Below are 15,633 nucleotides of genomic sequence, written 5' to 3'. Positions count from 1 at the left end.
AAGTCTTCAAAATAAAAGTCATCAATTATGCTAAATGTGTAATATTTAACTATCAAGCTGTTCAATAGATAGCTGTATTTATGAACTTGATTATTGCCAATACAATCTGCATTTTAGTTATTACTAACTGTATTTACATGTAACCATTAACTTCATCATTAGTATAATAAGAGATCCAAGACATCTGTAACAAGGGCATTGTAGATCACCATGAGACATCTACATCATCATGACCATACCATAATGGACCATATCTGTCTAAAATAGTCTGCCTACTAATCACTTCCTCATGCTGTGATTGTGAATTGAATAGTAATAATCAATGGCAGCCTAAGATGTGTCCCTATCAAGGAAAACTATGTAATAATCAATGGCAGCCTAAGATGTGTCCCTATCAAGGAAAACTATGTAAGGGTAGGGCTTACATCCGTCATATACTTACATTTTATATTATGCGAGCCACTTGACCTACTGGAGCTTCATGGGATTGGAGTCATAATTCTCTGTGATATGTCAGACCGAGGGACCATAGGGAATTTGGTCATTTCTGATAGTTGAAAAGGTATCCATAAATGTGTTTACCTGTGTTGTTCATGATGCCGCTCCATTGCTAATCACTTTGTGCCAATATAGAGCATGGCAGTCACACACACTAAACCCTGTTCATATAATTCACTGTACACTATTCAGGAAGAAAATGCTGATTACACCCATAATTCTATGAAACTGTATGGAAGAGGGTGAATGTTTTAATAAACCGTGTGTTGTGAGTATGGTTGCACATTTTGGGGAATATTCAGTGGTGAAAACTTTACATGGGAATTGACAGAATATATGGGAATTAATATTAATACCACTTAAATGTAGATGGTCTTTTGCATTGGATATACAGTTGAAGTCGGAAGTTTACATACACCTTAGCCAAATACCTTTAAACTCAGTTTTTCACAATTCCTGACATTTAATCCTATTAAACATTCCCTGTCTTAGTAGGATTACCACGTTATTTTAAGAATGTGAAATGTCAGAATAATAGAATGATTTATTTCAGCTTTTATTTATTTCATCACATTCCCAGTGGGTTAGAAATGTACATACTCAATTAGTATTTGGTAGCATAGCCTTTAAAGTGTTAAACATTTCGGGGAGCCTTTCACAAGTTTCCCACAATAAGTTGGGTGAATTTTGGCTCATTCCCCCTGACAGAGCTGGTGTAACAGTCAGGTTTGTAGGGCTCCTTGCTTCCTGAGCGGTACGATGGCTGCGTGGTCCCATTGTGTTTATACTTGCGTACTATTGTTTGTACAGATTAATGTGGTACCTTCAGGCGTTTGGAAATTGCTCCCAAGGATGAACCAGATTTATTTATTTTTTCTGAGGTCTTGGCTGGTTTCTTTTGATTTTCCCATGATGTCAAGCAAAGAGGCACTGAGGTTGAAGGTAGATCGTGAAATACATCCACAGGTACACCTCCAATTAACTCAAATGATGTCAATTAGCCTATCAGAAGCTTCTAATGCCATGACATAATTTTCTGGTATTTTCCCAGCTGTTTAAAGGCAGTCAACTTAGTGTATGTAATTTTCTGACCCACTGGAATTGTGAAACTGTGAATTATAAATTAAATAATCTGTCTGTAAACAATTGTTGGAAAAATTACTTGAGTCATGCACAAAGTAGATGTCCTAACAGACTTGCCAAAACTATAGTTTGTTAACAAGAAATGTGTGGATTGGTTGAAAAATTAGTTTTAATGACCCTGAACTAAGTATGTAAACTTCCGACTTCAACTGTATTTACCATATATGGAGACATTAACATAAACCTTTTACCTTATCATAAGTAAACAGTTGTAAATCATTAAATCCTTCCAATAGAAATAAAACAATTTAGTTACGAATTCAACTTTAAATTAGTTTACTCTTCACATGGGAGGATTTCACTGAACAACAAAAGGGAATATTGAATGATCCCCAATGATCCATCGCATCTACCAAAAACGTTTTCAACATAGATCTGTAAAATGATAGTCTAGAAACTAAAGCTTTGGTTGTCTTCCTCTCAGGCTTCCATGTCTTCTCCCTGGACCTCCTCAATGTGCACCTCTTGAACATCAGACTGAGGCCTCATCTTCACGGTCACTTTCCAACCCTGTTGAGGATGGCTCGTTGTCAGGCTCAAAAAGCCTAAAATTTGCCCAGATGGCCAATTTTTCAAACCTTGTATTGGTCAGCCTGTTGCGTGCTTTGGTGTATGTGTTCCCAAACAAGGACCAGTTGCGCTTCGAGGTGACTGAAGTTGGTGGGATTTGGAGGATGATGGACGCAACAGGGGAAAGAGCCTCAGATCCACAAAGTCCCTTCCACCAGGTGGCTGATGAGATATTTTGGCACGACTGCCATATTGTATCTCCATCCCAAAGCCCTTGCTTGGAAGTGTACTTTGCCAGACTGCCAATAACCTTGCCCTCATCCAGGCCAAGGTGGCGAGACACGGTAGTGATGACACCATAGGCCTTGTTGATCTCTGCACCAGACAGGATGCTCTTGCCAGCATACTTGGGGTCAAACATGTACGCTGCGGCGTGTATGGGCTTTAGGCTAAACTCTTCACGCTTTTTGATGTATTTCAGAACTGCAGTTTCCTCTGCTTGGAGCAACAGTGAAGTGGGCAGGGCAGTACGGATTTCTTCTCTTACATCTGAAAGCAGAGTCTGAACATCAAACAGGATGACATTGTCTCCCTCAATCCGTGCAATGGCTACTGCTATAGGTTTCAGGAGTTTCAGGCTGCTTACCACTCTCTCCCAAAATACATCATCCAGGAGGATCCTCTTGATGGGGCTGTACAAATCGGCAGACTGTGATATGGCCATTTCTTGGAGATGCCTTCCCCTTCAGGAGACTGTCAAACATGATAACACCACCCAAACGTGTGTTGCTGGGCAGCTTCAATGTGGTGCTCTTATTCTTCTCACTTGGGCTTGGTGAGGTGGATTGCTGTTATAACTTGATGACCCTTCACATACCTAACCATTTCCTTTGCTCTCTTGTAGAGTGTATCCATTGTTTTCAGTGCCATGATGTCCTTGAGGAGCAGATTCAATGCATGAGCAGCACAGCCAATGGGTGTGATGTGAGGGTAGGACTCCTCCACTTTAGACCAAGCAGCCTTCATGTTCGCAGCATTGTCTGTCACCAGAGCTAATACCTTCTGTGGTCCAAGGTCATTGATGACTGTCTTCAGCTCATCTGCAATGTAGAGACCGGTGTGTCTGTTGTCCCTTGTGTCTGTGCTCCTGTAGAATACTGGTTGAGGGGTGGAGATGTAGTTAATTATTCCTTGCCCACGAACATTCAAACACCCATCAGAGATGATTGCAAAACAGTCTGCTTTCTCTATGGTTTTCTTGACCTTCACTTGAACTCTGTTGAACTCTGCATCCAGCAAATGAGTAGATAAAGCATGTCTGGTTGGAGGGGTGTATGCTGGGTGAAGAACATTCAGAAATCTCTTCCAATACACATTGCCTGTGAGCATCAGGTGAACCAGTTGCATTCAAAGCTCGAGCAAGACATTCATTAGCATTTCTCTGGCTACGTTCCTCCATTGAGTAAAAAACCCATCTGATTCCAGGAGGACCATGAGTTGTTGCTATCGATAAGGTGTCTGATTCATAATTTTCACCTCAAATAGAAGTAGAGGAACTTTTGTCAGAGGTTGCTTGTTATGAGTGCTGAGGGAACTTTTTTGCACTTGGCCAGATGATTCTGCATCTTTGTTGCATTTTTCACATATGATTTGGCACAGTATTTGCAAATGTACACAGCTTTTCCTTCTACATCAGCTGCAGTGAAATGTCTCCACACATCAGACAGTGCCCGTGGCATTTTCCTGTAAATATTAGAAAAAAAAGGAGTAAAAAAAACAACAAATACAATTCCATGTACAGATATAGTTAAACAGTTAGATTAAACAACTTCTTTGTAAGATAATTGTTTTAAATGAAACATGTATGGAAACAGGTGAATTAACACTTCAGTTAGCAGGCGAAAACCCACATGGTAGCAAAAACTAACTAGCAGAAATTGTTAACAAGTTAGAAATGATTTAAACACACTTTGCTGTAGGCTACTGTTTACTAGTTAACAAAAAATAATGTATGCCATATAAAATATATTCACCCCACCCAGTATTGTAATCAAAACTTACCAGAAAGCATGTAGTCCTTGGCTCAGACAGTGTAGTAGTGTGAACTCAATAGCATCTCATTTGTGTGCAAGATCTTGAGAATCAGCTGTACATGTGATGGAAGAGTGCACTGTGCATGCAGAGGGTTGCAATTCCATTGAATTGGAGATAGTTTAACCAAAATATGCCACAAGACCTAGAAATGCCTTATGTGTATCCCACAACAAAAAAAAGGTTCACTTTTATGAGCTAACTTTTTTGATGAATTTAAGCAAAATTCCCGGGCTTAACTTCCCATGGAAAATTTCCAGAAATTTCCCAGAATGTTTCCGACCCTTTGCAACCCTAGTTGTGAGCAGCCAATAACCCAGAAAACAGAACACACAACCTAATGGCCTTACGATAGCATGCGATTGTGCAGGTTGGTCACAAGTAACACGGAGAGAGCACAGTGCTGAGTGCCCTTAAAATAAATAAATAGAAGCTTAAGTATTAAAACTTTTAATAATAAGTATAACAAAGAATATCACAACCCTCCAAATATAACACCAGAAAATACATTTTTCTAGATTCCTTGAAAGTCTAGAAATACGCTTATCAAATAACACATTATCATTATTACTGTTAGAGTAAATACTTATATTACAATTGCACATGCATTTCACCAGTTCAACCTCTATCCATGACTACCGCTCCTATTACATAAACATGTGTACATGCAAACAGCTCTACATGTCTAATACATCTGTAAAGGAATAATATTTGTAATGAGAAAAACAGAATATCACATGAAACTATAAAGTAGCTTCTTAACTGGTCCGGTAACCTTGGCAACCAAATCAGCTACTTGATGAGGTTCTGAGACATGATGTATAGAGAAAGACTAGAGAGTCTACACCCCACCTCACCTATCAAAGCCCCTCCCCCATCCGAGAATGACGCCATTTCTGCACGTTTCTGGAAAACCTACATTGGACAATTCCTTTGTTTCTGTGTTAATGATAAATTCTTAGTTGTTCCAATTAAATTCCGTGCATGAAGCCATTGCAGAGCGTTTGTTTGAAACCTACAATGAAAAATATCGTTGTTTCCGTGTTAACAATAATTAGAACACCCATTAATCTCTCTGGACTAGTATTTCTTTTCCCCAATAACTTGTTGCTTCGCTAGCGAATTGCACTCCCAACTACCCACTAAGAGGGCTACTCAAAAGTGAGAGGTAGGGCCGGGGGGGGGGAAGTATTGGGACATTTCTCTATGCGCAGGGCAGCGTTCAACAATTTGAAGGACCGCCTCCTAGTCTCTCCATGGCATATCCTCGGGACATGCCAACATGTGCCAACATTTTTATGTTAAGGCTGTCATGATAGATTGCTGGTACGGCCACATGTCCAGCCACGGCGGCCACATGTCCAGCCATGGCGGCCGCATGTCCAGCCATGGAGGTCGCATGTCCAGCCATGGCGGGCGCATTAGTAGGATTCTCCTTCATGTGATAGCTTGGTTGTGAATTGCGCTTGGAATTATTCGGGCAACGAGGACGTGAATAAGGCTTCTGCCCTGAATGAACTAGCAAATGTTTCTTTAAGCAAGTTTTCCGGATAAAACTCCTTCCACATTCATTACAAGTGAAGGGACGCTCTCCAGTATGCCCACGCATGTGAACAACTAAATGGCTCGACTTAGTAAAACGTTTGTCACACTCTTTGCATTGGTAGGGTTTCTCCCCAGTGTGAAATCGCTGGTGTACCTGCAGATTCCCTGCTGACTGAAAGGTCTTCCCACACACAGAGCACATGTAGGGTCTCTCCCCTGTGTGGATCCTTATGTGCACATTGAGATTACCTTTCTGGGTGAAACATTTTCCACAGTAGGAGCAGGGGAAGGGACGATAATTCAAATGAGTACGCACGTGATCCTTAAGGCGTCGGTTTGTTACAAAGGACTTTCCACATTGGTGACAATGGTGAGTTTTCGGAAGCTGCAATCCTTTCTTCTTCTTTGGAAGGTGCGACGATGGCCTCAGATCCGACCTCTTGTGGGCTTCCACGTGGTGCACGAGGCTGGGCAAGTTGCTGAAGGTAATTCCACATGTGTGACAGTCAAGAGTTTGGGGGATTCCGTGAATTTTTTCATGAGCATGCAGTTGATCCATTTCGGAAAAGGCCATTGCGCAATGACGGCACTGGAATGGTTGTTGCTGTGGCGTCTTAAAACTCTTCCCGCTCTGTGGACAGATGTACATGACTTCGTTGTGTGGACACTGGTGTCTCAATTTCTCACGCAGAGAACCAAACTCTCTCCAGCACTTCAGGCAGCTAAAGGCAGTGCCCACACATTGCATCCTCTTATGATTTGACAGACTTGTAAAGAATTTGAATCTATTCCCGCAGTTGGAGCACTTGTATGGATTATCCCCACAGTGAATTTGCTGGTGTTGAACAAGTTGAGACTGATAATTAAAGCACTTCCCACACTGAGGACACTGGTGGAAAATGTTCATGTGTGATGAACTGGAAGTAGATGGGGCACACTCATTTGAAGCTGAAGAAAGGGGAGTCAACACCTGAAACGATACCCCTGCAACGGTGTCTGCGGAAAAATGAATACAAATATTGAACTCATGAGGAAGTTTCCCCTACCATTGCCCCACAACGGTCAGCTGAGGCTATCCAAAGGGTAAATGTACTTGACTAAAAGTTTGTGAGGTCTCACCTGTATCACCACCTTGCATGACACTGGTAGGAGAAAGACCAGAACCAGCCCTGTGAAAGGCAAAAAAACACTGGGTTAAGTGGTAAGTTTGTTTGATAGACTGTCCAAATCCAAATGGTTATTTACCAACTGTACCGTTTGAAACAACAAAAATACATTTATTCTCATACCTTTTCTGTGTTGGGTCATCCTCTACATCAATATCATCTTCATTCCCTTCATCACAGGTTTCATCGCAGCCTATAATATCTCTTGTGCTTCCCATTTCCACTAAATGTGATGCCAACTCCATCCTTTGGCAGTCTCTGCTTTGTATCCCAGTCCTCATCCCCACACCAGTGTCCAGATTGGTACGGTTTAACTGGTCAGGGAAGGCATCAGATTCAATATCTGATTCCTGAGGAATGTCAGAGGAGGAAACTGCACAGACAAAAACAAATACATTAAAAACACACTTTGAGTAATATCTAGGTGAGTGTTCTGAACACCTAGAGGCAAAACTTCTCAAATCCATAATTTACATTTCAATCCATCACTTTATTTGGCTAATCCTTCCAACTTTAAATCCCTTTCAAATGAACAAGGAAGGTAAGGAACATGGTGAGAGTAAGTTCCTGCACATAAATCAGATTATGATCCTCAGATGCAGTTGTTACATCAATAAACCTTATCTGACCATGTGGTGCTAAAATTATACATACAAAAATTTATACTTTTCTATGAACTTACTGTTTGTGTACAAAGTTCTGCATTGTTTGTAATTCTGGAGTAGAAACTGAAGATCTTCTGAGTGAGAGAAAGACTGCAGGCATTCATCTAGGCCAGAGGAGCCAGCACTCAGCAACAATGCAGTCTAGGGAAAAGAGGGACACAAAATGCCAAAATAGATTCCAGGCCAACTACAGTTATTAATTTGAATGCTGTTGTCTCAAGACTGTCTTACGAAAGTGATTTCTGCACCTGCTTAAAGTCTGGTAGTGTAAGCAGCTCTTCCAGCCGAGTGAGGAAGTCACAGACCAGTTCCTGAAGCACTTGGTCAAAATCAGGTCTGAATTCTTCAGGAAACACCACCTGAAAAGATGGAGAGTCAGTGAGATAATGCAAAAGGGAAAATAACTAGACCAATTAATAATTGTTTTATATTTATAGACCCCGAATGATCCTAGGCTGGGTGCCAAGCCTGTTTCTGCTGTCTTGGCACCCAGGCTAGCACAAGGCTAGCACAGTACCCACAGAATAAGAATCAGTGTTGTGGCATGTAAGGCTACGTGTTGTGGCATAGACAGGCATCCCAATTCTGACATTTGCTTACACTTTTGACCAATCACACCAGATTTTTTCACATCAGATCTGATTGGTCAAAATACCAATGACCGAAAAAAAATCTGAATTGGGCTGTCTGTGTAAACGCAGTTTAGACAAATTAGTTAGTGAATGACTAGTTATGATTTATAATAGCGTAGGCCTATTCACTTCAAATGCTATCTTGACTAACAATCTTACTGAATCTCAACAACTATATTTTCCACGAACATCATAACTAACTTGATTCAGGCCAGAGAAAATGTTCAAGTAAAGGCCCGCACAGACTGCATGATTTTAGCTGCCTTATGCCACGATTTTGCCATCCCAGACAAAATGTTCACGTGGTGGGCAAATTCTTAGGTCGTAAACAATTGTCGGACGTCTTGGCTTGTTCAGTGTGACAGCGTCTGCCGATTAAAGGAAAACTCCACTCTTTTGCTATTTGTTTCATTAGTCCATAGTTGATATAGTCCCAAAATGTTTTGTATGTCAGCAATCGAGTTAAGATGTATAACTTTCAAAATACAGCTGCGTTTTGGATCATAATATGATGCTGCTGGTATTTGTGTATTTCAGAAGTTATATATCTTGAAAACTTGATTGCTGACATGTGCCCTCCAAGCTCACCACTAAGCTACCTCCGCCTTTGTGCAAGGAGGAGCACTGCCAGAGCCCTGCAAAATGACCTCCAGCAGGCCACAAATGTGCATGTGTCAGCATATGGTCTCACAAGGGGTCTGAGGATCTCATCTCGGTACCTAATGGCAGTCAGGCTACCTCTGGACATTTGTGGCCTGCTGTAGGTTATTGCGAAATAGGATGCCGATTCTAGATTTAATTTTGGATTGGAGATGCTTAATGCAAGTCTGGAAGGAGAGTTTACAGTCTAGCCAGACACCTAGGTATTTGTAGTTGTCCACATATTCTAGGTCAGAACCGTCGAGAGTAGAGATGCTAGCCGGGCGGGTAGCAATCGGTTGAAGAGCATGCATTTAGTTTTACTAGCATTTAAGAGCAGTTGGCGGCCACGGAAGGAGTGTTGTATGGCATTGAAGCTCATTTGGAGGTTTGTTAACAGTGTCCAAAGAAGGGCCAGATGTTCAGTTGAAGTTGGAAGTTTACATACACTTAGGTTGGAGTCATTAAAACTCATGTTTCAACCACTCCACAAACTTCTTGTTAAGAAACTATAGTTTTGGCAAATCGGTTAGGACATTTACTTTCTGCATGACAAGTCATTTTTTCCAACAATTGTTTACAGTCAGATTATTTCACTGCATCACAATTACATTGGGTCAGAAGTTTACATACATTAAGTTGACTGTGCCTTTAAACAGCTTGGGAAATTCCAGAAAATGAATATCATGGCTTTAGAGCCTTCTGATAGGCTAATTGACATAATTTGAGTCAATTGGAGGTGTACCTGTGGATGTCTTTCAAGGCCTACCTTCAAACTCAGTGGCTCTTTAGTTGACATCATAGGAAAATCAAAAGAAATCAGCCAAGACCTCAGAAAAACAAAACAAATTGTAGACCTCCACAAGTCTGGTTCATCCTTGGGAGCAATTTCCAAACGCCTGAAGGTACCACGTTCGTCTGTACAAACAATAGTACGCAAATATAAACACCATGGGACCACGCAGCCGTCATACCGCTCAGGAAGGAGACGTGTTCTGTCTCCTAGAGATGACCGTACTTAGGTGCGAAAAGTGCAAATCAATCCCAGAACAACAGCAAAGGACCTTGTGAAGATGCTGGAGGAAACAGGTACAAAAGTATCTATATCCACAGTAAAATGAGTCCTATATCGACATAAGCTGAAAGGCCGCTCAGCAAGGAAGAAGCCACTGCTCCAAAACCGCAATAAAAAAGCCAGACTACGGTTTGAAACTGCACATGGGGACAAAGATCATACGTTTTGGAGAAATGTCCTCTGGTCTGATGAAACAAAAATAGAACTGTTTGGCCACAATTATCATCATTACGTTTGAAACTTTTTGGAATTAGTGCTACAGGATGCAAATTTCTGCTTGAAAAAGCTAGCCTTAGCTTTCCTAACTGCCTGTGTATATTGGTTCCTGACTTCCATGAAAAGTTGCATATCGCGGGGGCTATTCGATGCAAATGCAGAACGCCACAGGATGTTTTTGTACTGGTCAAGGGCAGTCAAGTCTGGGGTGAACCAAGGGCTATAATCTGTTCTTAGTTCTACCTTTTTGAACGGGGCATGATTATTTAAGATGGTGATGAAAGCACGTTTAAAAGGCATTTAAAGACTATTCCAGAGGCATAGTAACTAAAGGCTGCCTCTCCATGACTCCTGGTCCCAGGCTTTGGGATAGTTAAAAGGCCAGTGCGCCAGAGGACCTGAGAGACCTACTAGGTACATAACTTAAATGCATGTCTGACATGTATTGGGGTGAACAATCGTGGATTGATTTAAAAACCAATAGAAATTAATTCTAAAAATGTACAGGCAGCCAGTACCGAGACCTTAAAACCGGTGTAATGTGTGCTGTCCGTCTGGTCTTGGTCAGTACCAGTGCTGCAGCATTCTGTATGTTTTTGCAGTTAACCAATGACTTTCTTGGGTAGACCAGACAGAAGAGCATTACAGTAGACAAGCCTGGTTGTAACACAAGCATGGAAGAGTCTCTCTGTATCAGCCCAAGAGAGAATTGGCCACACCTTGGCAATGTTCCTCTGGTGGTAAAAAGATGTCACATTCCTAATGCGTGAGTCGAAATGGAGTTCAGAATCTAAAATAACACCTCGTTTTTTACCTGGTGTTTTATCTGTCTTTTCCGTGAATGAATAGGTGCGGACAGATTCTCTCTGTTCTTTGGCTCCAACAAGTACCACCTCGGTCTTGACTTGATTTAGTTGGAGGAAGTTGTGAGCCATCCAAGTATTTAAATCACTAATTCAGTCTAATAATTTATCTGTGGATCTAAAATCCTCTGGTGACACTAATGTAAAAAGTTGTGTATTGTCTGCATAGCAGTGATAATCAATGCTGTGCTTTCTGATAACACTGCCAAGGGGTAACATATATAAACTGAACAGAACCCACTGGTTAAATAGGTTAAATTAACCACTGGTTAAATTAACTCACTGGTTAAATAGGTACTAACCCATTTTAGAACTGGACTGGGGAGGCCAACCCACCTGTCCAGAAGGACATCATGGTCAACAGTGTTGAATGAAGCACTTAAATCCAAGAGTACAAAGGACAGAGAGCTGTTTGGCATCTGTGTTGCCTCAAAAATAATTTACAATTTTAACAAAGGCTGTCTTTGTGCTAGTCCTGAAAACCAGATTGAAAAAAAAGAAGCCGTTTGAAAAGCAAAAATCTGGAGAAATTGGTTAAGAATGGAAGTTTGGAACATAGCCGAAAATTGCTAAAAGCTGAAGAATCTAGATTACTTTTCTTCTGAAGGGGTTTCACCATAGCAGTTTATTGCAGTGGGGAAAGTGCCTGTGAACAGGGAGTGATTAACAATAGCTTTCAATTCTTCAGATATGCAATTAAAAACTGTTTTGAAGAAGGTGGGGATAGGATTGAGAAGGCAGGTAGAAGGCTTAAGTTGTGATATCACTTTCCTGAGCATGTCTGTGTCAACCAGGGAAAATAAATCCATAGTGTCTTTGCGTGGTAGTCTAGGGCACATATCAAACTTCATCAGGTCTTGCTTGACTGATAAACATTAGGCTGGGTATCTCTGAAATATGCCGCAAACTCATCACATTTAGATGTAGAGGAAAGTTCACATAGGTTTGCGAGGGTAGGATTTATCAGGCCATCAATGGTCGAGAAGAGCACTGTGGAATTATTCTGATTAATAGTGATCAAGTTACAAAAATGAGCCCGCCTGGCATTTCTAATTGCTTTGTTATACATGCCAAGATGCTCTCTCAGAATATCATAATGGACTTGTAACTTTTACTTTCTCCACTACTCCTTTCTGCAATTTCTCTTTAAAATGTATTTGTTTCCTCTCTCAAATGCAAATAGCGAGTTGAAACCACTTGTCAAGGAGGAAGAAGTGAGCTCTCATCTTTGTTGTTGTGAGTGACAGGAAGAGGGGCTTGGTGTGTGTGTAAACCAGAGGAAGAGGTGAAGCGAGCGGTTTCATGCGCGCTAAAATCTGTCCAAAATAAGCCCAGTGCGTTTTAATGGGCTTATTTTGGACCTAAGCTTGTCGCTTGCCTTCCCGCCTTTGGGACAACAACCCCCTTTGTTAGGGTGGAGACGTGCATCTCATCATTATATACAGATCTCTGGTGTAAATGGGAAGGCGCACAGGAGACGAAACCAAAAAGACAACATGAGAACAAGTGATCATAAACGCTCATAAAAACAAAAACATGTGATTCTTGCGATAGTTACTTGGAATATCGCACAAAATATCAATTCAAAATCAATTTGATATAATCGCCCAGCCCTACAATGGACTAATAAACAAATACCAAAAGATAGTTTTTGGGTGGAATTTTCCTTTAAGTACCTCTACTTTCCCTAAGCTTCGAAAAAGTTATGGCAGTATCAATAAAAACACGACCAGCAATGACGCCATTCATAAAAAATAAATTATAAAAAAATTGATGTGCTTTTATTGAGAAATGCCAATAATCATGCTAGGGGGCTTATATTCGGCATTAGCTTTTCCATGTTGTGATGTGCCTCTTCAATTAGAAAGTTAAGCTTTTTATTACAAGGACCGCTCAGTCACAGAGGTAGGAGGAGCAGTGTCTGTCAATCGACATAGCAACAGCTTGTTGTTCTTTTGACGCCAATGCGTGATACGCCCAGCTGACGTAGCCTAAGTCGACTGACGTAGCCTCGCAAGCCAATCGCAGAATGTGACAACAGAACTGAGGCAAACCTTACAACCCAGCCAGGTTGATGTCAAGATTTTAATTTGGTCACGTTGCACAGTGTGACATGTAATAATCGTAAAAGACTGAATCTGACGTAGTGTGGGAAGGCCTTGTAGGTTCAAGACAAGCTTGGCATTAACAGCTACTTACTTGGACGAAGTGTTCACGCTCAACCGGGTCTATAATCAAGTTTTGGGTGAGCTTGGAAAAGTTGGCTTCAGGTGATTCTATGCCTGCATCATTGGACTGTAAAACAAAGTAAAACATTTAAAAAAGGGGTGTTAATTATCTCATAAAAGTGTCCAGCAGAACAATAGCTCCAATCTTGGCACAATATCTATACTTTGATTCACCAACCTGTGCATGTTGAGAAGACTTTATTCTATAAAGGAGGGTCTGGAGGCTGACAGGGTTTACCTGCAAGAAAAGTGGTCCAGTCAGATACTTTGCATAAAACTATTTTCTACATTTTACCTATACACTAAGAATGTCCCCCTACTTCCTGGATAAAGTTTCATACTGTTTTTTAATGGGCTTCAATATATCATCAAATTCGTGAAAACACAGTAATTTGAGATATGTGAAATTCTTCCTGATGCCTTATGGTTTTCGATTACAAAAACACAATTGAAAACCTTCATAAAAGGCCTCGGGTAGAAGTAAATTAATCCAAATACAATGTAATATCTTAAATGCCCATGTTCCCACGATTTTTTAAAAAGCCCATTCAAAAACAGTATGTGACTGGATGCAGGAAGTAGGTGGGACTATCCCAGCATATTGAAGTGATTCTGTATGGCATAATATGTGGCATTTCTTACCCTTGCTCTCAGACCCAAAATAAGGAGGGTCCTCTGTCTGTCAGTCATAAGTTCTGGCACAGTTTGTGTTACCACGGTCACAAACTCCTCTAATTTTCCATAGTGCTTGATGGCCCTCTGTTGTGCTACCTGCCACATAAATGCAGACATCAGACGTAAAGGTGGAACCAAAAGGCGCAGGGAGGAGAGCGGAATGGGGGAATCTATAATGTGAAAAGTACAGTGAAGTGTGTTAGATGGCTAGCTGAATCAATTCCATTTTGTACGAAGATTAACATAGCAGAACTAACTAAATTTGCTAGTTTTGCATATCTTAACTACAGATAGTTATTCATTGAGTGATAAGAAATGTTACGGTTCATATAACATTGCCAGCAGATAGCTAACGTTAGCCAACTTAACGTTATAGTTTAGCTTGCACTTAAGTATTAGCTATAAGGCTAGCTTGCACAGAATGTGCCCAAGTGGACACAATAACATCATTAAAAACTGAACGTTAGTTAGTCAATAACATGACAGATCGCCGTAGCGGCACTGCTAGATAGATCAAGGGGTTTTGCTAAAAACGGCAAAGTAGGCCTAGCTAGCTACCCAGCTACTTCCTTGAAATCAGGGTCGTGTTCATTATACACCGGAGGAGAAAAAAACGGACCGGGACAACCTGAACTTATCCAATAAGAAACGCTCATTTTCATTTTGCGTTGCAAAACGTTCAGTAAAGTGTACACTAATGAGGACGACCCTGCCTGATCATGGCTAGTTGGCCACCTAGCTAGAAAACCCAACCTAGACAGATTTATAGCAAACAAAAACAAAATATTGTTTTATATAATATAAGTTACCACGAATACATACCCATTATGGCCCATGTGCCAATCAGTATCTTAGCTACCTTTGCTAGTGAGCGCCGCATGAGACGGTAGAATGTAAACCTAGCTAGCCAACGTTACTGCCGACGAACAAAGAGGACGTGAAACCTTTGCCACCAGTAGGCCTATTACTCTTCAAAAATTGTCTTCAAAATAAAAGTCCTAATTAGGGGTTCACAGCAATGATGAACTGTACACTGAGTGTACAAAACATTAAGAGCACCTTCCTAATATTGAGTTGCACCCAATGTCCTCAGAACAGCCTCAATTCGTCGGGGCACGGACTCCACAAATCTGGCCCAAGTTGATTCCAATTCTTCCCACGGTTCTGTCAAGTTGGCTGGCTGTCCTTTGGGTGGTGGACCATTCTTTATACACACGGGAAACTGTTGAGCGTGAGAAACCCAGCAGTTGCAGTTCATAACACAAAACGGTGCGCCTGGCACATACTACCATACATACCCCGTTCAAAGGCACGTAAATGTTGTGTCTTGCCCATTTACCCTCTGAATGGCACACATACACAATCCAGTCTCAATTATCTCAACTCTTAAAAATCCTTATTTAACCTGTCTCCTCCCATTCATCTACACTGACTGAAGTGGATTTAAAGCTGCAAAATGTCATATTTTTAGGCGACCAAATTTACATAGAAATGTGAGTTATAGATCTGTCATTCTCATTGAAAGTCTAAGAAGCAGTATGTGGGTATGTACGGATGTATTGTGATGGAAGGTGGGGTGTGTGTTTTTGTGTTTGGAAAAGTATGGAGTTAAGTGAGTGACACTAGCAGCACTAGCTGCAGTAACCCATGGGGAGGGGATCACACTTGGATAATCAGAGAGGGGGGA

The 15,633-nt window shown here is 41.1% G+C and overlaps 1 protein-coding gene across 2 annotated transcripts; it reads right to left on the bottom strand.

Annotated features, from left to right (window-relative positions):
• Positions 1-4,676: 4,676 nt before the first annotated feature.
• On the bottom strand, positions 4,677-14,911 carry LOC129838937 (zinc finger protein ZFMSA12A-like). Of its 2 annotated transcripts, none has more exons than XM_055906208.1 (9): positions 14,769-14,911; positions 13,914-14,116; positions 13,450-13,509; positions 13,243-13,338; positions 7,867-7,977; positions 7,636-7,759; positions 7,077-7,326; positions 6,907-6,956; positions 4,677-6,783 (listed from the first exon to the last, which is right to left on the bottom strand). In XM_055906208.1, the coding sequence occupies exons 1-9, from the start codon at positions 14,824-14,826 to the stop codon at positions 5,465-5,467; spliced, it is 2,271 nt and encodes a 756-aa protein (XP_055762183.1). In that variant the 5' UTR covers positions 14,827-14,911; the 3' UTR covers positions 4,677-5,464. The 2 variants fall into 2 exon arrangements, with proteins under 2 accessions (XP_055762183.1, XP_055762184.1); XM_055906209.1 differs by having other exon boundaries at positions 13,914-14,042; positions 14,769-14,869.
• Positions 14,912-15,633: the final 722 nt, after the last annotated feature.

Source organism: Salvelinus fontinalis, chromosome 39 (genome assembly GCF_029448725.1).
Source record: "Salvelinus fontinalis isolate EN_2023a chromosome 39, ASM2944872v1, whole genome shotgun sequence".
Taxonomy (NCBI): domain Eukaryota; kingdom Metazoa; phylum Chordata; class Actinopteri; order Salmoniformes; family Salmonidae; genus Salvelinus; species Salvelinus fontinalis.
This window is presented reverse-complemented; position numbering and strand designations above follow the sequence as displayed.

Bases quoted from the DNA above. Each gene is read 5' to 3' on its own strand.
- LOC129838937 (XM_055906208.1), bottom strand. From the start codon at position 14,826: ATGCGGCGCTCACTAGCAAAGGTAGCTAAGATACTGATTGGCACATGG. The intron at 13,339-13,449 runs GTTGGTGAATCA...TTTGTTTTACAG, and splicing joins AGTCTTCTCAACATGCACAG to TCCAATGATGCAGGCATAGA. The intron at 6,957-7,076 runs GTATGAGAATAA...TGCCTTTCACAG, and splicing joins GATGACCCAACACAGAAAAG to GGCTGGTTCTGGTCTTTCTC.